This window comes from Drosophila busckii, chromosome X, assembly GCF_011750605.1.
Source record: "Drosophila busckii strain San Diego stock center, stock number 13000-0081.31 chromosome X, ASM1175060v1, whole genome shotgun sequence".
Classification (NCBI taxonomy): domain Eukaryota; kingdom Metazoa; phylum Arthropoda; class Insecta; order Diptera; family Drosophilidae; genus Drosophila; species Drosophila busckii.
Window position 1 is genome coordinate 13,368,546 of NC_046608.1, and position 24,037 is coordinate 13,392,582.

At 42.3% G+C, this 24,037-nt stretch overlaps 3 protein-coding genes across 4 annotated transcripts; 1 reads left to right on the top strand and 2 right to left on the bottom strand.

The window, feature by feature from the left end:
- Positions 1–4,001: 4,001 nt before the first annotated feature.
- On the bottom strand, positions 4,002–9,803 carry LOC108606910 (arginine-glutamic acid dipeptide repeats protein). Of its 2 annotated transcripts, XM_017997451.1 has the most exons (7): positions 9,445–9,803; positions 8,603–8,697; positions 7,965–8,537; positions 7,169–7,393; positions 5,646–6,967; positions 5,449–5,577; positions 4,003–5,221 (listed from the first exon to the last, which is right to left on the bottom strand). In XM_017997451.1, exons 1-7 carry the CDS (start codon positions 9,456–9,458, stop codon positions 4,364–4,366), a joined length of 3,216 nt encoding a protein of 1,071 aa, XP_017852940.1. In that variant the 5' UTR covers positions 9,459–9,803; the 3' UTR covers positions 4,003–4,363. The 2 variants fall into 2 exon arrangements, with proteins under 2 accessions (XP_017852939.1, XP_017852940.1); XM_017997450.1 differs by having other exon boundaries at positions 4,002–5,221; positions 5,646–7,393.
- Positions 9,804–10,392: 589 nt separating this feature from the next.
- Positions 10,393–18,919, top strand: LOC108606926 (copper-transporting ATPase 1). Its single transcript, XM_017997475.1, has 4 exons — positions 10,393–11,866; positions 15,505–16,751; positions 17,258–18,013; positions 18,086–18,919. Exons 1-4 carry the CDS (start codon positions 10,849–10,851, stop codon positions 18,836–18,838), a joined length of 3,774 nt encoding a protein of 1,257 aa, XP_017852964.1. The 5' UTR covers positions 10,393–10,848; the 3' UTR covers positions 18,839–18,919.
- Positions 18,920–20,017: 1,098 nt separating this feature from the next.
- On the bottom strand, positions 20,018–23,807 carry LOC108607023 (nardilysin). The gene is made up of 4 exons (XM_017997607.1): positions 23,420–23,807; positions 21,593–23,359; positions 21,238–21,522; positions 20,018–21,170 (listed from the first exon to the last, which is right to left on the bottom strand). The coding sequence occupies exons 1-4, from the start codon at positions 23,641–23,643 to the stop codon at positions 20,042–20,044; spliced, it is 3,405 nt and encodes a 1,134-aa protein (XP_017853096.1). The 5' UTR covers positions 23,644–23,807; the 3' UTR covers positions 20,018–20,041.
- Between the last annotated feature and the right edge of the window lie 230 nt (positions 23,808–24,037).

Consider the following 24,037-nt stretch of genomic DNA (forward strand, 5'->3'; position numbering starts at 1 on the left):
CATGAAAAAAGAAACAATAAACCCAAACATAGGTGAAAAAAAAAATAGTTCTAACTTTCTAACTTTTCGCATGGTAAAGCTCTTCACATAAACCTACATATACACATATACCTATACTTAAGTGAATCTCTAGCTGTATCAATTCACATTAAAGCTAAACTGTCTTGTTAGCTCGAGTGATTTTCAATGGATCGCCAAACAACAATGCACGGGCTCTGTTTTGGGGCTAGAGTAAGAGAAATAAATTGAGATACTGACTGACTGACTGGCTGTCTGCCTGACTGTACAGATACATATATGTATATATGACATTTTCATAAATCTTTTGTCAGTTGCGCTGACACTTGTTATATACGAGCGATGTCTAAGCGATGGGAGCACACCCGAGCGATGCCAGCATAAATTTTCATGGCATTGTCTTGACTTCAACTGCATGAATGTCAAGATCAGAGCTATTTTATACAATAACAATAACTTGCAATTGTTGCTAGCAAAAAAGTACAGTTACAAATGTGTCAAAAAATAAACTTAACAATTGACCAACCACAAGCTGCACTTGCTATAGGCGCAAAACTAATCAATGAATTTAGGTAACTTGCTGTTTTTGCTTAGTTATTAATACATTTTATTTAAATTATAATATATTAAAGGTTGTCACTTGCAGTCAAAAGTTATTACAATATTTTCAAGACCCAACAGTCTATTTAAACTAAAGGATCGAATCTAAATTTGGAGAAATATTGAACTTCGTCTCTTTTAATGTTCAAGCATATAATAAAAAGACAGAAATATGTTTGTTCTTTATATATATATATATATTTTATTGCTGTAAAAAATATTTGTACATATATACACGGATAGTATATATATACTTTAAATATATATAGATGTTTGTATATATCAGTTTTATTAAGTCTTCATCAAAGCTCGTTTTGCAAGCTGAGCGGCATAGTTCCCTCTTCGATCTATACATAGGTATAGTTTGTATGATAGACACATATATATATACATAGAATACATATATATGTACGTATAATTATCTGTATGAAGTATTTACTCTTAACTCTCAAAGTTTCTTGTTTGCCTAGTTATTGTTAGTTATGTGTGTGTGTGTTTTGTTCAAATTTTGTACGTTCGTTTGCCTTTTCTTTTTTTTTTTGTACACAAGTTAAAGCGTGCTGAAAGAAAATTGTTTTGGTTTTTTTTAAATATTTAAAAGTTAACTTAGTGGACAGCGCTAGGCTAAATAGATAAGTGCAAGCGCAAACATAGACTAGAGTGGGATAGGCGCATTAGAAAGAGTAAGAGAGAGAGAGAGAGAGCGAGCGAGCCAAGCTGCATTAGAGAGGGAGGACATTAGCTGGCCGCACTTGAGTTTCGAGTATAACAAAATGTAAAATTAATTAAATTAAAACATTTAACAAATTATAGATAAAAGTAGCTAAACATCTAGACTAGGACGCTACAGTTGTTTAAATGCTTAAAATTATATCGTTGTGTGCAAAAATATTCAATAAAAAAATATCTAGATATTTTTGCACTCTTACAAACAAAATATACAGTATGTCATATATCCAGTTTTCAAAAAAGATATACACATAAATATGAATGTATATAAATATATGCGGTAAGCGAAACTATAGCTTACAATTAAAAGTCGTAAGCTCTCCAGAATCGCAGCAAAAGACAATTATATATAAAGATACATATATAAATATATATAAAGTATATATAAAATGAAAAATAATATTAGAGCTACGCTTACACATACAATTTGATTTAACTAGTTCTTTCATTTTTTCTTATCACATTTAAATGTTGGTGTGCACTTGGAAAATGTTTAATAATTGTTAAGATATATGTATACTATATACACACATATAATTGTGTGTGTGTGTGTGTGTGTGTGTGATGTCTGTGCTGAGATTTTGTTGTGTTGGTTGGTTGGTTTTAAATGCTTAGGTTTCTTTAAGTTGTATGTTGTAGATCGTCAATTTGTTTATAGCTACTAATACGTATTTAAAATTAAATGTCTATATGCATGTGAGTGTATGTGTGCTATAACTAAGGGTAATAGTAATCATAATCAACGAAAACATTTAATAATAAAATCAAATAAATTAATCACAGACTCGTTTAAGCTGGGCTTCTAAATAAATTATTTTCATTATGTGCCAACTTTTGTTTATGCAACCAAAAACGAGGTTTATATGCCAATTGTTCGTTTTTGTTTTTCGCATATCAATAATATAAATTTGTATAATTCTTTTTTGTTTCGATTGTAAAATTATTTGTATAGATTTATATACAATTGGGGTATTTTCAGTTAATATATAATTGTATCGCATATACTTTTAATTTTTATTAGTTCATAATTGATTTATATATGTATGGACACATATTGTTGCATATATATTTAGCAGTGTATATGTGTGTGTGTGTGTATGCTGCCCTGTTTGTAAACAAATTAATGGGCATTTGCATTTTCTAACATTAAGTATTTGTGTGTGTGATTTAAATTTAAGATTGTTACATCAACTTACTCAGTGTCCACTACTTAAACTCCTGAGCTAAACAAGAGCAAGCACATACACATATATATTTTAACTTAATTTGATAATTAGCATGATCATTCGTTTAGCAGATGTAGCAGCGTTTCACCAACTAGTTGTACATTATACATAGATTGGTATTTTGTTTGTTTTCTCTGGTTCTTCGTTACAAATCTCGAGTTTGATTTTCTGTTAAATTTATGGCTTAAGCTAAACTAACAAATAGATCTCTAATATATATATTCTATTCATATTGCTATGTTGTGTATTTAGTGTGTATCCGATTTGTGTTTAGCGTGTTTCAGTTTAAAATTGAGAGGTTTCCAATAATTTAACAGAGTTGTATATTATTATTGAATATTTATTTATGTGTATACAATACATCTTTATAAATAATGCGTATGCATGTTGTTTATATATCTGCTTGTATGTGTGTGTGTGTGTGTTTTTTTTTTATTTTTGTTTTTCTTGTTACGCACTGCAGAGCGGCAACTTTAATATGGCTTGAATTATTAATACATACATAAATACTTGTTATGCATTCTCAATGAAATGTATGTACAATATGCTTACATTTTTATAAAACTAATGCACGTATGTGTGTGTGTGTGTTTGTGTCTGTGGCTTACATGCTTGCATTTGTTACTATATGGTTATATATTGTTCTGGCATTTTGTGAAGGGATTTCTTTAGATTAACGACACACTTATACTTGGCTATTTAGTATGCATTATTAAGATTACAGTAGTATGTAACGAATATCTTTTGAAATTGAAGTTCAAATCAAATTTACAAAGGGAGCGAGTAAAAAAAAATTAAACAAAAATTCGACGGCGCACAATTTGACAGCAAGACTTATACTTATTATATATTAACAGGGTTTACACTTAAAACATATTTGTTGGTAAAAGAAAAGTAAGTTAAATTGTGGAAAATATATTTGTTATTTGTGTTAAATTCAAAACTAATTTAGTATTCGTCTTGTCATATGTATAAATTAATTAAATTATTTTGTAATGCAACTTAGGGACTAGTCAAAGTAGTGTAGGCTTAGCTTAGACATATGCATACTCATATCTGCCGCTACTATATATATATAGTATATATATATATATAGTTATCATATAGTCGGTAAATCATGCAAAGCAGACAAACTATGACGTTCGTATGTGTGTGGTGTCCAGTGTGTAACGCTTTAAGCGCTGCTAAAGTTTCTTACTAAATTCTATATTTATGCTATTTAGGTTTTCTTTTGACTTAAGTTCTAAATACACATGTCTAGTTAATCCTTTTGTGTATGCGGCTTGCGTTTGGTATTTTGTTATAAATAGTAAAAAAAAAAAACAGAAAAAATTATACACATATATATAATTATATATATATGCATATGTATGCTATATATCTATGTAAAGAGATGCATAATTGTCGATACATTAGTTACAGTTAGTACACTATAGTATATATATATATATGTATGCTGTTGTTGTAAAAACTTTCATGGGCAACTTTCCAGCTTAAGCCTAAATTTTGCTGCTAAATAGTCAAACCTTTATAGTATAACTTGCTCTTTATGTATGTATGTGTGTGTTTAAATAATTTGTTATTCATAATATATATGTTTATAGGTATAGGTTGGTATAGTATACAAAACATTCTAAGGATCAACTGCAACAGCAGCAGCGGCAGCAGCAGCAGCCGCTTTAGTTATAATAAAGACTCAAAAATAATTAATTGAATATTAAGCAATAAGGTTCGAACGAGCGACTGCTGGCTAAGCAGCCCCTAAGGGATTGGGGGGAGGGGCATGGATCTTAATCGTGCTTTAACACAATTCTTGTGGGCGCCTTGCTGCGCTGCTTGTTGCTGCTAGCGGCGGCGGCAGCGGCGCTTGTTTGTCGCTTCTCCAGACGCTCAAAGATGTTCGGACTGCCTGATGTTCCAGATCCAGCGCTGTTGCTTTTCCGCTGCGCCAGCTGCTCCTCGCGCTGTCGTCGCTCCCGCAGCCTGTTGCTGTTGCTGCCGCTGGACTGCTGCTCGCTGCTGTTGTCGTTCCCGTTGCCATTGCCATTGCCATTGCTGGTGGGCTTGAGTACCACACGACGTTGAGGCTGAGGGTGACGCACCACTTTGTGCTTGACCACCACGAGCTCTGGCGTGGCAGAACGTTTGGCTGCACGCGTCGCAGTTGCTGGCGGCGAAGGCGTGGCCAACAGTCGATCTTCCTCGTCCAGCAGCAAATCATCATCATCATAGTCAAGCTCCACTTCATCGTCGCTTAACGTGTTAAAGTACGTGTCACGCCCTTTGCCGCCACCACTTGTAGTGGGCGGGGTGCCACCGTCTGCTGCCGCCGTTCGGCTCGCAAGCGTCGCTGCCGACTGTTGTTGGTGCTGCTGATGCTTGCTGGAGGGCGCCAAGTGATCGGTTATGCTGCGCTTTGCCTCTGGCGCTATCTTGGCTGCTGTTAGCTGTTTGCGTCCCGTTGCTGCTGCTGCCACGCCCGCTTGGTGCTTTCCACGCTCGACTTCGTCGCGTCGCTTTATCGAGATTACCTTGCTGGTTGCTGCCGCCTGGCGGGACTGCGACTTTTGTGCGCTGCCCGGCGGAGTGCCCGACCCTAGCTCCTGTTCCTCTTTAGGCGGCGGACTATGATGCTCGCCACGCCTATCCTGTAGAAATTTATTCAGGTTAGCACACTTAATTAACACTTTCTATCCTAAATAATTCATTAACTCAAAATTATTTCTTATTTCAAAAACAAGTTTGCTCAAAACCAAATTAGATGAATTAGATTTTAAATATAATAAAAGCAAAAGTGTATGTAATGTTATAAAATATATTCAACATATAAACAAGTAAATGATTCATCTAGGCCTCCTCACTCGCTTCAACTTACTTCATGCAATTTCTCCTCAGCAGCGCGCCGGCGTTTCAGCTCCTTGTCACGCAATATTTTCTCTCGCAGCTGCTTTTGCTTCTCGATCTCCAAGCGATAGGCACGCGTCTCCTCATCCTCGTCGCTGGGCTGTGCGCAGAATTGAAGTAATTCATTAATATATATTTGGCTTTGGGTGAATTGCATACAAGACTTACCAAATTACGGCTGCCACTGGCGCTGCTCTCCTGCGCTCGACTGCGTGGCTCCCCAGAGAAGGGATTACGCACTGGTGCGCCTGGAGAGCCGCTGCGTCGACGCTTGGGCGCTGCAGCTGCAGCTCCACTGCCGCGATTCTCATCGCGCTCTCTGCTGCCGGCAGCGCGTCTATAGCTACGATTGGCGCCTCCAGGTCCAGTGCCGGTCGAGCCACGGGCAGCGGCGCCGCGTTCACGTTCCCTGTCGCGCTCCCGATCACGTTCCCTGTCGCGCTCACGCTCACGGTCGCGCTCGCGGTCTCTGTCGCGCTTCAGCGGCGAGTAGCTACGACCACGGGAACGACTGCGACTGCGTGTGCGTCCAGCGCCTGCGACTGCCGTTGAATTTGAGCCCGAGGGAGGCGGTGAGCGTTCCATGCGCCGCTTCTCAAAGTACTGCCGATTCTTGTTGATAAACTCCTCCTGCTGACGCATCAGCTCTGCCTCGCTGTTGATGGCGGGCACAAAGTGCGTTTCCTTAATGAACTTGTTGGTGGCCGCCTCGACGCCGCCCTTGAAGTTGGGATTTATGAGCACTTTGCTCACAACGCCACGTGGCACGCTTGTTGCTGTTACGACGCCTTGCTGTGTTACGGGCGATGCTGCCGAGGCCTGTGCCACAAGCTGAGCCTGCGCCACCGCTATGGCATGTGCTTGGGCTGATGGCGGCGCTGGTCCACGCATGTTCATGCCATTGCCATAGCTCGGACCGCCGGACATTAGGTGCGGCGGCAACTGTTGCAGCGGCGGGCGTGGCATGCGCGAGCCGGGCGCCTCATTCTGTGGCCGCCAGCCATTGTGCGGCCGCATGAAGCCGGGGGCGCCCATGTGTTGATCGTAGCCGGCGGGGCCGGCAATGTTCCCGGGCCCATAGCCGGGCGGCCCATTGCGATATGGATGCAGTGGACGCAGGGTAGCGCAAGGGGGCGCGTGCGGGTGCTGATGTAGTCCTGGACCAAGCATTACGCCATTGCGATAGGCAGCATTGGCATAGGGCAGCGCCATTGACAGTGGCGGCTGCAGCAGACCAACGCGCACCTGATCATGCATATGCGGATGACCGTGGCCATGCGGATGGGGGCCATGCGGATGTGGCAACAAGTGCGGATGGCCATTGGCATTGTTGTTGTTGGGATTGCTGCCGTTGTTGCTGTGTAAATGCGGGGAGAGATTGGATGCGGCTAGGGATCCGGGACCGGGACCAGGACCAGCGCTGTTTGTTGTGTATGGCGACTGTTGTTGTTGTTGTTGTGTTTGTGTGGGCGCTGTGTTGGGATAGGGACCTGGAATGAATGTAGTATTGTTCAGTGTTAATGTTTGTTGGTGTTGTTGTTGTTGTTGCTGTTGTTGTTGTTGCTGATGCTGTTGCAAGTTGCTAGCTGTGGCAAGCAGACAAGCAGTTGCCACTGGCGTCGCAACAAGCGATGGCGCTGCCATTAAGCTGGCCAAATGATGCTGCTGCTGAGCATGGTTGGGAGTATTACCGGATTGCATGCCAAATCGTTGCATGACCATGCCGCCGCCTATTCCGCCGCTGCCTAGCATGGCACGTTGACCGCCTCCTGCATTGAACATGTGCGCACCGGGACTGCGTAACAGGTGCTGACGCACGCCCATTATAGACCGCTGCTGTTGCTTGTTGTTATTGTTGTTGTTGCCATGGCCACCGGACATAAAGCGTCCACCAGCTGCACCCATACGCAGCTTATCTATAAAGCGTGAGAATATCTATTAGAAAATGCCATATGTAACAAAAATCAATTTAATTCTCAATCGACTTAGCCTTGAATCGAAATTGTGCTAAGACAATTTTTCAGACTTTCAAGGCCATAACTTCTCGCGTTGCAATAGCCTTGGCTAATTCAAATGAATATCTGATTAGAGCTATCTGCAAATTGTACTATTCGTTGAGTATTGGACACATAGCAAATATATTTTAATCTTATAGATTGCTTGCTTTAATTACACAATTAATAGTTAAGTTTATATATAATGTAACTTTGTTGGATATTGCATTTTGCAGTGTTTCTGCTGCATAGTCAAAGAATAATTAAATCTCGGGAAGTATACTTTACAGTATAGTATAGTATACTTTAGATACTATCTTATCACAATGAACTATTTCACAAATAGTTAGGCTATGCTTATATTTTATACAGTTGATCGTACAACTCTAAGTCGTAATACTAATAATATTTAAAGGCCTCTCGATTAACAATACAACTGATGAAAATAAATTTGTGGAATTTTCTTTTAGGTATCTTCTGCTGCTGCTCTCACCTGCATGATGTCGCCTTGGTAGCATTGCGGACATTGTGTGCTGGGATTGTTGATTGTGACTGTTGACTTCGACGCGTTCACTGGCTGTTTTCAAATTGGTGCGCTCTTCGCGCTCTTCATCGTCGTCGCGCAGATCCAAGATGGAGCTGGCACTGGGCAGACTCTCCTGCGAGGAGGCCAATATAGAGGACAGGCCCTCACCGTCAGCTTCTGTTTCGGTGTCCGGCTCAGCCTCCGCTTCGCTGTGAGCATTGTTGCCATTGTTGACACTTTGTTGGCTTTCTTCCTCCGTCAGCTCGTCCAGGTCATCCTGCGGCGGCGTCTTCTTAACACTGCCCGCTGCCTTCTCTGATTTCTGTGTTCGAGCTGGCTCTTCGCTTATGGACGTCTTAGCAGCAGCTGCTGCTGCATCGGATTGGCTAGACCCACTTGCTGGAGGTGGACTCTCTAGAGCACGCTTGCGCGCAGCACTGGTCGCTTGCTCCTTATGCTTGCGCAGCTGTTCTTGCGCCCATTCCTCGGCTTCAGCGCGCATCTGTTGCTTAACCTCATTGGTTACATCCTTTTCCAGTTCTAAGAAAACACAACTTGTTAAGTATTTGTTTGAAATCGTGTATATTATATGCCCTGGCACTTACCCTCGTCGGAAAGCAGCAGCTCATCCTCGTCGGCGCCAAGCAGTGTCGGATCATCATCATCACCCAACCCAAGCTCATAATTGAGCAAATCGTCGCTATAAAACAAGAAAAGCAACTGTAAGTTTAACTATATACTCAATATTATTTATATATGTTAGGAATTCTATCGGATAGTAAATATATCTTGATTTATTTGGGTTGTGTTCAATTGACTTATTTCACAAATTTCTCTGAGTTAGAGACAGATTTTCGTTAATTAAAATCATTATTTTAGAATTATTCATTGTTTACTTGTTTTATAGCAGCTGCAAATTTTGGCAGATTTTATAAGCTCTTCGATTCTTGTTTTAATGTTTTAAAAGAGAAATTTTACCAAATGTAATGTGTTCGAGCGATATTCTAGGGCTCACAGGTGCTGCGGGGTAGCCAAACCTACACACATTTGCACATACATACATATGTATATTTTTTATTATACGCACACACATACATACATGTACATACAACACCTTTATACACAAATTAAGCACGGGGAAAATATTGCATTTGGAGCTATTATAAACGTATATAAGGTATTTATGCATTTAGATGCAAGTACATTTGTATCTGTTTCTATGTACATTGAAATGTTGCACGTTGAGCTAGCAAACGCGCATATACATACTTACATATGCATGTATGTGCATAGTATGTACATATATGTATGTATGCATGATGTATGTGTACCCACATACGTTTGCATGTGTGTGTGTGTGTGTGATCTACGCATGAGTCTATCCATGTTTATCAGTATTCAATTTTATGGCAAATTATTTTGCATTTTCACGCAATTGACGACTTACTTAATGTCCGACATTTTGACTGCAGGAACCCTCCACCACCGCTGCCGCTTAGGCAGGGATACTGGCAAGTAGAATGGGAGAGGGGCAGAGCGGCAGCTGTTGACACTGCGGCAGCACACACTAGCGCGTATGTATGCGTGCCCGTGTTATGTGTGTATTGGTGAGTACGTTATGTGGAAGAGTAGAACAATGTTTGTCTACTGCACTTCGAGTCGTTTATAACATTTTGTTTTGTGTTTCTTTAACTTTAGAGTTTGTGTTTAGCGTTTGCAACAACAAATTAGCACTTTTTCACTATTTAATATCCCAAATATCACACGAAAATTCAACTGAAAACGCTGCTCTGCCAGCGTTTTCCACACGCAGTTTTTTCACTTTGCAATACTGTACATCGAACCCTGTACAGCACTGCCAAATGCTGCCAGATCAATAGCAGACGGACAATTATTGCACTTACGCTATAAAAATAAAAACACTTCGTTGACGGTAACTAAAATTGCATTTGAATTATTAATTAATTTGTAGCTTCTAAAAAGCAATATAAATGTTGCCATCCAAAACCCACACTGTTAATATTGCGCCTTAACAGTCTCAATCTCATACTGTAGACTAACAGTATAAGAGCTCGTGTCCATCGTGTACTCAAGCCGATGAAACATCGATGTTATAAGTAAAAAGCCATATATTTTCTACAATCAATCTTTCAGTGATAAATGGTTATACTATATAGTGCATGTGATAATTTATAACTTCTAGTGCTTTTCGCCAAATACTTATTTACACACATATATCGACAATAAAATTGTATAAGAGAATTATCGATGTTAGCAATCTTTTGAATCATTTATGCCATCGATAGTGACATCGATGTTCCTCCACATGTGTCTGGCAACGCTCAGATCCAATTGGTTGTTGTTTTTGTTATTTCACACGGTACACAATGTCGAGCGCCAGCAGCTGTGCGCATTAATTAGGAAAATAAATATTCGTATCGTGCGAAAAAGAAAATTGACTAAATTCAAACGTAAGACGATCCGAATGTGGAATACTCATATAACTGGATATGAGCGTCTGATAAATACACTTAGTTGACAGTCACGCCACAAGCTCGCGTCGCCTCGCAACGGTTTCAAAATTGAGTATAGAAATTGTATTAAACAAAAAGAAAATTTATTGTGTTGCAATTAAACAAGTTACGATAATACGCGCACATGCATACAGACAGCCACATTCTCACACACAATACTTAGACAAGTCGAAACAGGGACAGATTATTTTGGCACACACACGCGCTTAAATCGATGCTGATAAAGTGCAGAAGAACAACCAAATAAATAAATAACAAAAGTCCAATAAGAATCAAAACAATCACAACCATCGTGTCAGTGGAAATGCAAATTTAAAATGAATGACGATCAAAACTCGAATGCCAAACAACAGCTGACAAATTCCAGCCCAAATCAAAATCAAGCAGAATCATGCCCGCTATCATCAATGCCTGTTGCTGCAAGTGTGCGACTGCCCATTGTGGGCATGACCTGTCAGTCATGCGTGCGCAACATTGAAAGCCATGTGGGTCAACGGGAGGGTGTGCTTAAGACGCGCGTTGAGCTGGAAGAACATGCTGGCTACTTCAATTACGATCCAAGTGTCATTAGCGCCGCCGGCATTGCCAATGTCATTGACGACATGGGCTTTGAGTGCAACTACCAGGCGGAAACGAGCCCGGCCAGCGCCAGCGCCAATATACGCGTGTTGGGCATGACCTGTCAGTCGTGTGTGCGCAACATCGAAGGACACATTGGCAACAAGCCGGGTGTGCAACACATCGAGGTGCAATTGAACGAAAAGAATGCGCGTGTGCAGTTCGATCCAGCGCAGCACACAGCAGAGCAGCTTGCCGAGATGATAGACGACATGGGCTTTGAGGCGAGCCTGGTCACGCCCGCATCCACAAATGAAAGCCCTACGCGGAAAAGTTCACCTGCCAAACAGTCGCAGCAACAGGTGTCCACGCCCACGAATGCTACAAATGGCAATGCCACCCTGCTGCCCATTGAACAGGAGCTGCTGACCAAGTGTTTCCTACACATACGTGGCATGACCTGCGCCAGCTGTGTGGCTGCCATAGAGAAGCATTGTAAGAAGATCTATGGACTGGATAGCATACTGGTGGCATTGCTAGCCGCCAAGGCGGAGGTCAAATACAATGCGAATGTGGTAACAGCGGAAAACATTGCCAAATCCATCACAGAGCTCGGCTTCCCCACCGAGCTCATCGATGAGCCGAACAATGGTGAAGCCGAGGTGGAGCTTGAAATAATGGGTATGACCTGTGCCTCCTGCGTTCACAAGATCGAGACGCATGTGCTCAAGTTGCGCGGCGTCACAGCTGCCTCAGTTACGTTGCTAACCAAACGAGGTGAGTTTGAAAAACTTTCTATTATACATATGCTATAAATATATTTATAGTGCTCAAACTTAAATGCTAAACAATTAACTAAGTATATTCTATAATTATGGGAATATTTTTAAAAGATTTGCTTTTTAGTTTAAATTACTTCGTCATAGTGCATTTTTTTTTTTATTTATCGTTAAACATTATTTGTTTAAAGCTTAGCGCACCTGTAGCACACATAACGGAATTGCGTAATTTATCTGTGCAGCTGTTGGACTTAATATTTGTATTGTTTATAATTGTTGTGCGGCTCGCGCTCCAGATGACAGAATGTGTCACATTAAAACTGTTGGGAATCGAACTTGAACGATATATGAAATTTCATTTACGCGTAAATTTGAGTTTCTCATGTGGCGAAAATAGTTAAGCCCAGATTGCTTTATAGTGTACTATATATATAATACTGTAGTATTATTATTACAATAAAGCTTTCTACTAACTGATAAGAAATCTCTGCGGGGCAATGCTCACTACACTACAAAGGCGTTTAAATATTTACTAAATAAATACACAGACATGAATATGTTATCAAGTAGCTCAGCTCTGAGAGAGAAAGAAAGAAACTAAATGCGATAGTTGGCGACAAAATGTACTTTTACTTTTACATAATAAACAAATAATTGTTCTCAAATTGTGCTGTGCTCTATACTGTATTTTTTAATAACTATTTTATTGCAATTCTATTGCAGTGCAATGTAAAAATATATCAATGAATGATTGCATTGCTTAAATATTTGTGTGTACGTATGTAAAAAATATGTACTCTGTATTGCAATCGAGGACGCTTTTGTTTCAATTCACTTTATTTGTTTGCCTTTTGTTCTTTATGTACACTCGATAAAAGATACAAACGCAAAATGCCAGGCCACGCCTGAATTTTTAAGCAACATTAATAAATAAATAAACAAAATGCAGATCATTGCCAAGCTCTGTTAAAGCTTTGATTCGAAATAAGCTGAAAGTGAAAGAGTTGCCCTAGCTTATGTATAAAAGTTGTTTATTGCTAATGCTGCTGCTGCTGTTGTTATTGTGGTTGTTGTTGTTGTTTCTCTCTCTCTCTTATTCAATGTTTGTTGGTTCACAGCACACGCGCAAACTGACGCAACGTAACGCTTACATTCACCTTCGTTTTTATTGTTGTTCTGCTTATTGAGTTGCAGATTTCCGTTTGAGCTTTTCAAATACAACAAACGTAACATAACTACAAATATAAGTGTACATATGCGCGATTAAATATTAAGATACAGCATGTTTGTATGTATCCGTGTGCTCCCAATACTTAATCGTTTCCTCAAGTACTTTACCGCTCTCGCGGACGTTCTCGAATTAATTTGTCAGCTTGTTGCATTGAGCTTGTGTCAGTGATGCGAATCTATGGTGTGTTTGCCTGCAGTGGGGTGAGTAGGTGTGTGTGTGGGGAATATTTGCTGCAATTAAACTAGTTTTTATTTAAGCTGCCAGCGCAGTTGTTAAAAATTTGATTTTGTTGCACTTTCTTTTTAGTTCGCACAAATTGCCCAATTTATACATATATGTACATATATATATATAAAACAAATATTACTAAGTATCGATACTTTTTGAATTTAGCAGTCATGCAGAAGTTTTCTAAATTACCTGTTAAAAAGTGGGGAATTTCAAACAGTAGCCCCAACACGGAATTTTATAAAATAAAGTTTTGTTTGCAAGACTTGTTCAAGTTGAGAGAAACATATGTTTTGGCTTCTACCGATGCTTATCAGGTAAATGACGCTTGCCTAATGTACAGCGAGCAACAACAAGAACAACAAAAACATTTTTCTAAAAATGAAAACGAATCAAAGCGATAAGAATTAACAACAACAATAAACAGTGGGGCAACTTAGCCAACACAACAACAAAAGTCAAACAGAAATATTTTCTACGTGAGCTTTGCAATTGTGGGTGTACAGTGTACACACACACAGACACACTCACACTCACTCACTCTTTGTGTTTGTGTAATTAGTGTGTTTGTCATTTGAATTGAGAGAATACGAAAATCAATCGATGCGCCCACCGATTGTTGATAATTAGCACATTGTATATTGATGAATTGTTAAAGTTACCAAGTTCTTTGTTAACCTCTCTAACTCCAATATATGCTGGTAACGTGTGCAGTATTGAAATGAATCGGTTAGTGCCTTTTGCGCACGATTTTTAATTGAAATGTGCAAAAATTTACATAATATTCGCAGCTACAGTGGGAACTGCTTGGAATGCGCTAAAAGCTATCACAAGTCATACATATTAAATATATAAGTATGGGGAATTACATTTGCCTCTTTTAAATTGATAATTTCGCAACCCAATGCAATTGTGATTCATCTGGAGATCGTCAAAGAAAATGGGATTTTTGCTAGAAAAAAATAAATAAATATGTATGCGTCTGCCTTTTGCTTGTTGACTATATGTTTAACTTTTTATAATGTTTTTATCTACATAACACAAGACACAAATGTTCAAGTCATTTGGCGCTCGCACTAGTTTTTTTTATTATTTTTTTGACTGCAAACATGTTAATCAACGGAGACTACAATTCGACTAGATTATGCGAGCAACAACATATGACAAAATTTTAAATTATCTTATCGATAACTAGCAGCTCTAGAAACAACAAAGAGAAATTAAAATTGCGCTGGCAACAGCGGCTGCCGTCTCCCTGCTCACCTAATTCCAAGCAAGCTTTGGTGGGATTTGTCTGGGCAAGTTCAACAGCCCACACACACACGCACGCACATGTATGTATGTGTGTGTCTGTCTGTGCATTCGAAAATATTTTTGCAATCGAATCTGTCATTGGAACCGCTAACCGGTTGCTATGTTCATGCCAATCACAAGAAAAAGCGAAAAATAGTTGTAAGTGTAGCTAAATCCGAATGCCTTAGAGCTCCAATTTCAAATTGTTCCCCAAGCAAGCAACTGAACTTGCTTCCTCTCTCGTTTGTTTAAATAAAAGCCTTTGAGAGCAGAGCTTAGGCACAGTCGATGCCATAAAATTGATGACAGCTCCACTATAAGCTGGCATAGCAACAAGCGCTGCGCTTGTTTACAAAACTATTACATTCATTCAATTAAAATTAGAATATTATTTATTGCCAACTTTAGTTTGACAAAAGTGTGGTGTGCAAATTTATTGTCTAAATTATTAAACACAATTGCCTTATCTCGTCTCCTCACATTTTACTTAAAAAGCATTATGCCCCAATTGTGGCGCTCGACATAACAAATCTAGTCATATAATCTAATCGTTAAGCCTAAGATTTTGCTGCTCTCCACAGGCAATCCAATTGCAATCTCTATAAACTAAACCATATATATGTATATATATATATACAGTGTGTACATAAGTATATATTTATGTGGATTAAGCTGTAGCGCAAAAATTTCACTTGCAACTTTCTCATGCAACTCGTTTCATAGTTAAGCTGCGTATACGTGATTTGGCTTGTGCTCTTCTGTTTGTGGGTCAGTTAGTCTTAATTGTAACTGAACTGGATTATGCACGCTATAAATGCTGGAAATGAGGAATTTATATATATGGCAAATATTTAAAAAAATCAATCTTTGTTTTTCTTTTGCAGGCAAATTCCGTTACTTGACAGATGACACGGGTCCGCGTAGCATATGCGAATCCATCGAAGCGCTTGGCTTTCAGGCCAAGCTGCTGAGTGGTCGGGATAAGATGGCGCACAATTATCTGGAGCACAAGGAGGAGATACGCAAGTGGCGAAATGCATTCCTGATTTCGCTCATCTTTGGCGGACCCTGCATGGTGGCCATGATCTATTTCATGATGGAGATGACAGACAAGGGGCATGCGAACATGTGCTGCCTGGTGCCGGGTCTGTCGATGGAGAATCTGGTGATGTTCCTGCTCTCGACGCCGGTGCAGTTCTTTGGCGGCTATCACTTCTATGTGCAGTCCTACAGAGCCATACGACATGGCACTACAAACATGGATGTGCTCATCTCAATGGTGACCACCATATCGTATGTCTATTCGGTGGCCGTGGTCATAGCCGCAGTGCTGATGGAATTGAACAGCTCGCCCTTGACCTTCTTTGATACGCCGCCAATGCTGCTGATCTTCATCTCGCTGGGTCGCTGGCTGGAGCACATAGCCAAGGGCAAAACCTCGGAGGCGTTGTCCAAGCTGCTCTCGCTCAAGGCGGCCGACGCGCTGCTGGTGGAGATCTCATCGGACTTTGACATCACAAGCGAGAAGACCATATCCGTGGATTATGTGCAGCGTGGCGATATACTTAAGGTCATACCAGGCGCCAAGGTGCCGGTGGATGGCAAAGTGCTCTATGGGCACTCCAGCTGCGATGAATCCCTCATCACGGGCGAATCCATGCCTGTGGCTAAGCGCAAAGGCGCCGTTGTCATTGGCGGCAGCATCAATCGCAACGGCGTGCTGCTTGTGGAGGCCACACACACGGGCGAGAACACTACGCTGGCGCAGATTGTGCGCCTGGTGGAGGAGGCGCAGACCTCGAAGGCGCCCATTCAGCAACTGGCGGATCGCATTGCCGGCTACTTTGTGCCCTTTGTGGTGGCCATTTCCAGCATCACGCTAATTGGTTGGATTATCGCGGGCTTTATTAATCCCGATCTGGTGCCCGTGGCCATGGAGCATAAGATGCATATGGATCGCAATACGATTGTGATCAGCAATGCCTTCAAGTGTGCACTCAGCGTGCTTGCCATTGCCTGTCCCTGCGCCTTGGGCTTGGCCACGCCTACTGCGGTGATGGTTGCAACGGGCACGGGTGCCACCAACGGTGTCCTGGTCAAGGGCGCCACAGCACTGGAAAATGCTCACAAGGTACGTCAAGCAAGTCAAGCAATCTTGGACTGCAATAGTTTAATACTTTTCCCAAAGGCTCATCAGCAAACAGTATTTGCTTCTAACTTGGCTAAATATGATTTTCATATTATCAGCCACATCCACAACACAATCGAATCTTTTCAATCGAAGTTATAGCATTTGATAGGTTGGTTTGGTTTTTTGGTCATCAATTGATCCAAACACAACAAGCAGCATTTGTTTATTTAGAATCTCATGAGTTAATTAAGCCAAAACATTCTACAGTTCGATTTTATTTTAGCTGATTTAGGGTTTCTCAAAATTGGACAAAGTTTAACCAATTAAGTTTATACTCATTTGAATTGTGTTTGCCACGCCCACAGAAAAGTTTAATCGGATTTTTTCAGCTGAGTTACAGCCTTTTTCTCATTGATGTAATGATTGGTTAGCGTTCCAGCGTTCACTCTTTTGACATTTGCAGTTTGCAGTCCGTTTACTCATGACTCTCCTTTTTCTAATTGCAGGTTAAGACCGTGGTCTTTGACAAGACGGGCACCATTACGCACGGCACTCCAATGACCAGCCGGGTGAGCCTGTTTGTGCCGCCGCAGGTTTGCAGCTTGGCGCGCGCACTGACGATCATTGGCGCTGCGGAGCAGAACAGCGAGCATCCGATCGCCTCGGCCATTGTGAACTTTGCCAAGGACATGCTGAACGTGCAGACGAGCTTTGGCAAGAGCGCGAACTTTCAGTCGGTGCCTGGCTGCGGCATCCGCGCCGTGGTGTCCAACTATGAGCAGGCTCTGCGGCAGGCCTGCAATGCGGAGCGCATTATCAACTATGAGAATCTGTGGCGTACGCAGCCGCAAAGCGCCGTGGCCATGGAGAATGGCGCCAGCATCGAGCTGTTGCCGTTGCCGCAAAAAGCGAATCCCATGGAGCAGCAATTGCTGGCGCTTGATGGCAAGCAGGTGGGCGGCGATGCACAGCCGCTGATCGATGGCCCGGAGATACACGTGCTCATCGGCAATCGCGAGTGGATGCAACGCAATGCGATTGAGGTGCCGCTGGAGATAAGCGACTGCATGACGCGTGAGGAGCACAAGGGACACACGGCGGTGCTTTGCGCGCTGAACGGGCAGCTGGTGTGCATGTTTGCGGTGGCGGATATGGTCAAGCCGGAGGCCCATCTGGCTGTCTATACGCTCAAGCGCATGGGCATCGATGTGGTGCTACTGACCGGCGACAACAAGAACACGGCGGCGAGCATAGCACGTGAGGTAAGCGAGAGATGAGCATTGGATTTGCCAATATTGCCATTTGTTTAATGCTCTGCATCCATTTTGGAACAGGTGGGCATACGCACTGTTTATGCAGAGGTGCTGCCCTCGCATAAGGTGGCCAAGATCCAGCGCATTCAGCAGCGCGGCGTGCGGGTGGCCATGGTGGGCGACGGCGTCAACGACAGTCCAGCCCTGGCGCAGGCGGATGTGGGCATCACAATAGCCGCTGGCACAGACGTAGCTGCCGAGGCTGCCGACATTGTGCTGATGCGCAACGATCTGCTGGATGTGGTGGCCTGCCTGGACTTGTCCCGCTGCACAGTGCGTCGCATACGCTACAACTTTCTGTTCGCCAGCATGTACAATCTGCTGGGCATACCGCTGGCCAGCGGTCTGTTTGCGCCCTTTGGCTTTACGCTGCAGCCCTGGATGGCTTCGGTGGCCATGGCGGCCAGTTCGGTGAGCGTAGTGTGCTCCTCGCTGCTGCTCAAAATGTATCGCAAGCCCACAGCCAAAACGCTGCGTACGGCGGAATATGAGACGCAGCTGGCGGCAGAGCGACAACGTCGCCTGGGCTCCGAGTCCGAGCTGGACAAGCTGTCGCTGCATCGCGGCCTGGACGATTTGCCCGAAGTGGGCGGCGGCAAGCGCTTGGCCTTCAAGCGCTCCAACACTTCGCTCATCTCGCGCATCTTTAGCAGCAACGGCCATGTGGATGGCGGCAAGCACGAGGAGGAGCTGCTGCAGGATGCCAACGAGCGCACGCCCAGAATTCTACAGTCGCGTTATCTAAGCGACAGCACCGAACTGCAGAAGCTCTGAGCAAACAGCAGCAGCAACAATGAAACCTACAAATTGTCAGTGAACTCGTAACAAATTATTATGTAATAAAATATATTTTTTTTTTCTATATATATAAAAATGTAATTGTCTAATAATCTGTATATATGCAATAATCAAAAGAGCTCAAGTAGAAGCTACATATGTATTATTAATTTCAATTATGATTTTTTGTTTATAGTTTATAGCTTAGGTTTTCTTTAAGCTTATTGTGAAGGCGAACAAATAACAACAACCACTAAGAGAGAACAAGAGAGATGATAAAGAACTACAAACAAAACGAAAACACAAACAATTGACCATTGTTACTTAGTTTAAGCAACAGCATCAACACTAATAAATAAATAAATGACCCCATATCTATATAGCGTACATGCATACTATATACATATATATATTTATATAGAACACACACACACACACACACTCGCTCGCTTGTTGTAATAAGCCGCTCATTGTTTATACATAAAATAATCATTTTTTTTATAATTGTTCAAAGCGAAAACCGAAATTCGTTTTCTTACTGTAAAACGAGTACATTTATAGCTGTAAAAAGTTTTATAAACATATACATACAAATATATTATTTACAAAAAACAAGATTTGCTTTATATATTGTATACAATAAAATAATACGGACCCCATGCCAGCAATATGATAAATGACTTTATTTCTTATATTCTTAAATTTTCTTCCAAATCTTTTCCAGGTTCAGGACGAAAATGGTGTCAAGCAATCCAATTTCAGATACAGTGGTATTTTTGATTTTTAGGCAATGACTTTTGGGCATAAAATGAAGTAAATAAAAAAGACTGAAGCGATGACTTTTTTGTGCGATCCTGTATATCCTATTTAATAACCAGAATCTCAATCTCATATTCTTTTTTGAATTTGAAGCATAACCTTCTCTTTTGCCATGACATTTGGCCATAGAAAATTTAAACAAACGCTTATTAGTAAAGTTGGTTTTTATTGATTTTATTTTCTTTCAGTGAATATTTGTGTAAGTTCGATTATCTTTAATTTTGGTAAATTATAAATGCAAGATTATGGTTAAATATATTAATCATAGACGTTGCTGCGACTGCATAAAGTTTTACCAAATACTAAAGTCAAGTGTATACTACAAATGCAACTTTTTTGTTGTTTTTTTTTCTTTTCTTTTCCTTTATGTGGTTAAGCGATTTACGTGCGTACTAAGTTGTCTTCGATGAGCCGTGGGCGTGGGAGATCCTCGGTGTGCAGCTGTTGCTTGGGATACAAATCCAAATTGGCCTTAAAGTCGTTAATGTCCACAATGGTGGTGGCATCGCCTTCCTTGGCAAGAAACACTACGTTAAGCTTATCGGCTAAGGCTTTGAATAGCTCATCCTCATCCACTTCTTCCTCTTCTTCGTCATCATCGTCATTATCATCCTTCTCGCCCAGCTCAACGCAGTTGTTGATGCCCGGCTTTGATTTGAGAGAGTGCGTCTGCTGCTTTGACTTATGACCAATAACCTGGACGGATATTTTGCGCATGTTGCTTATCTCGTTTTCTACCAAGAATGCAACAATTTCGCGTTTGGTCAAGTTGCGCAGCAGCTCAATCTGCTGGCGACGTCGATCAAACATATATTCCTCATTGATGATCTCGGTCCAATTGCGTGACCATTCTGTGGCCAGCGACATGTCTGCCACTTGCTTAAGCTTGATGAGCGAGTCACGCGTATGATCGTAATCCTCCTGCGACATATCCTCCAATATCTGCATCATGTTGCTGCGGAACACCTCAACGCGCTGCTCCACATGCTGTGCACTATGCTTGGTCTCCTGCGAATTGACCATAATGGAGTAGCCGGCTATGCCATAGTTCATGCGCACTGTGGCGCCAACATGATAGCCCAGCTGCTCCTTGGTGCGCAGCTGATCGAACAGTGGCTCCTCGACGAACATCATCAGCAAATCCAATATGCACTCCAGGCGCACTGTATTCGGGCCCAGCTGATAGTAGTTGGTGATTACTGTGTTGGTGTCCTCGGCGTTCAGCGCATTGCAGCGTATAAAGCGTGCGCCTTGTGGCAACTGCACTGTGCGATCCTCCACATATTTTCGCTCCTTAATGGCCTCACAGCCCAGACGACGCAGCACTGCATTCATTACATTATGCGCCGACTCCGGCGTATAGTTGCCTTGCACCAGCGCCTGCACGTAAAGCTGCTGCGGAAACTGACGCGCAAACTCCACCATATCCTGCAGCTTAATGTCGTTCAGGCACTTGTACTTGTCAATCATGAGCCAGCGCATGTGCTCCACCATGCAAAGGCGCACATCTCTGCAAGCAAAGTGATGCACAAGCGGTTAATAAATGAAAATTCTACAAAAATGTAGCAAGCTCAAACCTGTTGAGATGACGTGGCTTGATGAGCGTATTGAAATATGTGCGCTTTTGATCGGTCACAAAGGTGGCCACCATTTGGTCGTTGAGTGTGTCGCCTACGCTGACCATTGCATTGGCAATGGCATCAACCAGCAGATGCAGCTTCTCGTTGTAGCCGCGCAACTGCAGAATTATGCCCTTTTCGCTGACGTTGAAATTGTAGTTGAGGCCAGCGCTGGTGGCCGGGTACAGCTCCTCGCTGACATGGAACTTGACTAGTTCCTCATACAAAGCGCACATGGTGTCGCTAGAGTAAGACAGAGAGTGTGTGTTAGAGAGAGAGAGAGAGAGTGTGCCTTTGACTTATGGCTACTTACTTTTTAGCGCTCTGTCGCTGCAGCGGCGAGATGAAGTGGAACGCCATATACGCTTCGGGCAGCTCGTACTTATCGTCGGCTCTGAACCAGAGCTCACAGTTTTCTGTTTTGAGAAGCCTCTTGGGCGCCTCTGGTATGTCCGGCTTGCCCAGCGTATGCCAATAGATGGTGAAGTCTTGGGTGACAAAACGATTGGGTTCGGGCAGAAATAGTTCCTCTAGAGATTTCGCTGTGGTTTGCTGCCAGATGGTTTTCCAATTCTCTGGCATGGGTTGGCTGGTGTACTCTGTGCCAAACCATTGCTCCTTCTTGTCATAGACAATGTCCGGTTTCTTGGTGCGTGAGGTGATCATAATGTTAAACTTAAAGGCATTCAAATGATCAATGAGTAGCCTGAGTTGCTGTTCATTGTACTCATAGTAGAGTTCTCTGCCCGTAAGTATATCCTTGGGTGGAAAGTGCTTGCAGTTGAGCACCAGATGCTGCACATTATCCATGGCTGGACGCTGTGGCTGAAACCGAAAGCCTGTGGCCTCAATGCCCTGCTGCTCCTCATAGCACACACGCAGTGCATCGGGACTGGCTTCAGCGATGACCTTAACATAGGCAAAGGTGGCCTGCAGCACTTCATCCAAATGCTCGAAGCCGTCGTCTGTTAAGTAAATGCAGACATTAAACAAACTGTACATGGAATTGAGATCAAATCCATTGTCATCAATGCCAGCCACCAGCTCCAAGGCCCAGAGGCGACGACGCAGATAAGCACAGAGGCTGCCCTTGCCCTCATAGCCCAGCAGAAAAGAGAGAAAATTATCTGGTTTGCTGCGATAATATTGCCGCATACTGGGCAGCACCCACGTCAACTCCAGCTTGCACACATTGTCCACGGGCTTTACATGGAATACATGCGTATAGAACTCATCGCGAAATGAGTTGCGATAGTTGAACTTGGTTAGATCTGGCGCACGCGACTTATTGCCGGGTATGTCCGCAAAATGACGCAAGACTAGCGCCTCCAGTTCGTCAATGGGCAGACGTGCCTGCAGACATAGATACATGCGATTGGCAGCATAGTGTTCACGTCGTATCTCGTGCAACAGCTTATGGAGTACATCATCGTCCACATTCTCCTTGAGCGACTTCATATTGCCCCAGGCAAAGGTGCCATGTGGATGGCCCTCTGTGGCCAAGCTGGCCAGCAGCTGGTCACGTCGTGTTTCATCCTCTTGCAAGATTTGCTGAAACTCTGAGTCCACAGAGCAGCGTTCGCGCTGCATAGCTTCTTTCTTCATTAAAGGATGCTTCATTAGCGCTGTAAAGTAATCCAGACTGCTGTTCAAATGTTTCTCTGCTACCTCAAAGTAGAACAATGTCTCCTCGCCGTCGGTAAGGGCATTTGTGAAGCCACCACACTTTTTAATATGCGCATCAAAGATGTTCTCCTCTGGATACTTCTCAGAGCCCATAAAGATCATATGCTCAAGAAAGTGAGCCAAGCCCTGATATTCGCGGGGCTCAGCAAATGAACCGTAGTCCATTAGTACTGCACAGGCGGCCAGTTTCTCATCGCCCACCTCGCTATCCGAATCGGAATCACTGTTGCCACTGCCCGAGCTCGAGGAGCTGCTTTCGTCCGATGTGGTCTCTGTCTCACCAGATGTCTCATCTATTTCACCTGCTGATGATTCTGATGTAAAGCCATCGTGTGGCATGGGACTGGGGTCCGACACAATCAACGCATGCAGTCCATTACCCAAAAGCAGAGTTCTGTAAAATCAACAAACAGAATTATAAATGTTTCTTTTTCAGCCATTTCGCTTCACTTACTTGTAGTTCTTTTTGTCATTCTCTGATTTATCTGGTATTTCTAGGTACTTTACGTGTTCAGACATTGTATGCTGTTGCACCCTTTGACAATTGACTGTTGCTGAAAATTTTGTTTGTATGCAGTTTTGCTTGGCAAATTTTTTCACTGCGAATTTTCTTATTGTTGGAAATGTTGACTTGCACAGTTTCAACCACCGACTGCTGCTGGTGTGAAACGAGAGCATGCACAAATACCTAAACAACTAAAACATATAATTTAAGCAGCCTTTACGCCTTAATTTCAATTACAAATTAAATCCAATCAGTTCGTTTAGCCCCAAACGCCCGTGCTCCGCGTGTATTCTCCACCTAATGTTGTGCAGTGTGAGCTACACTTATCGATTGCTATCGATAGTATACGCACCGTTTGTGCTATAATTTACAACTTAGAATAAAAAACATGTGTGATGTGTTAAGCCAAGCATTTGTTGTTAACAGCATCTGGACGCCTAAGGCAAATGGCTCATTTTATTTATAAATCGCGCTTCAATTGAATTTGCACAATCAGCTGTTGACGATAGGCAAGCAATAACGATAAATAATAATCATTTTTTTTTTGACATGCAATGAGTGTGCACG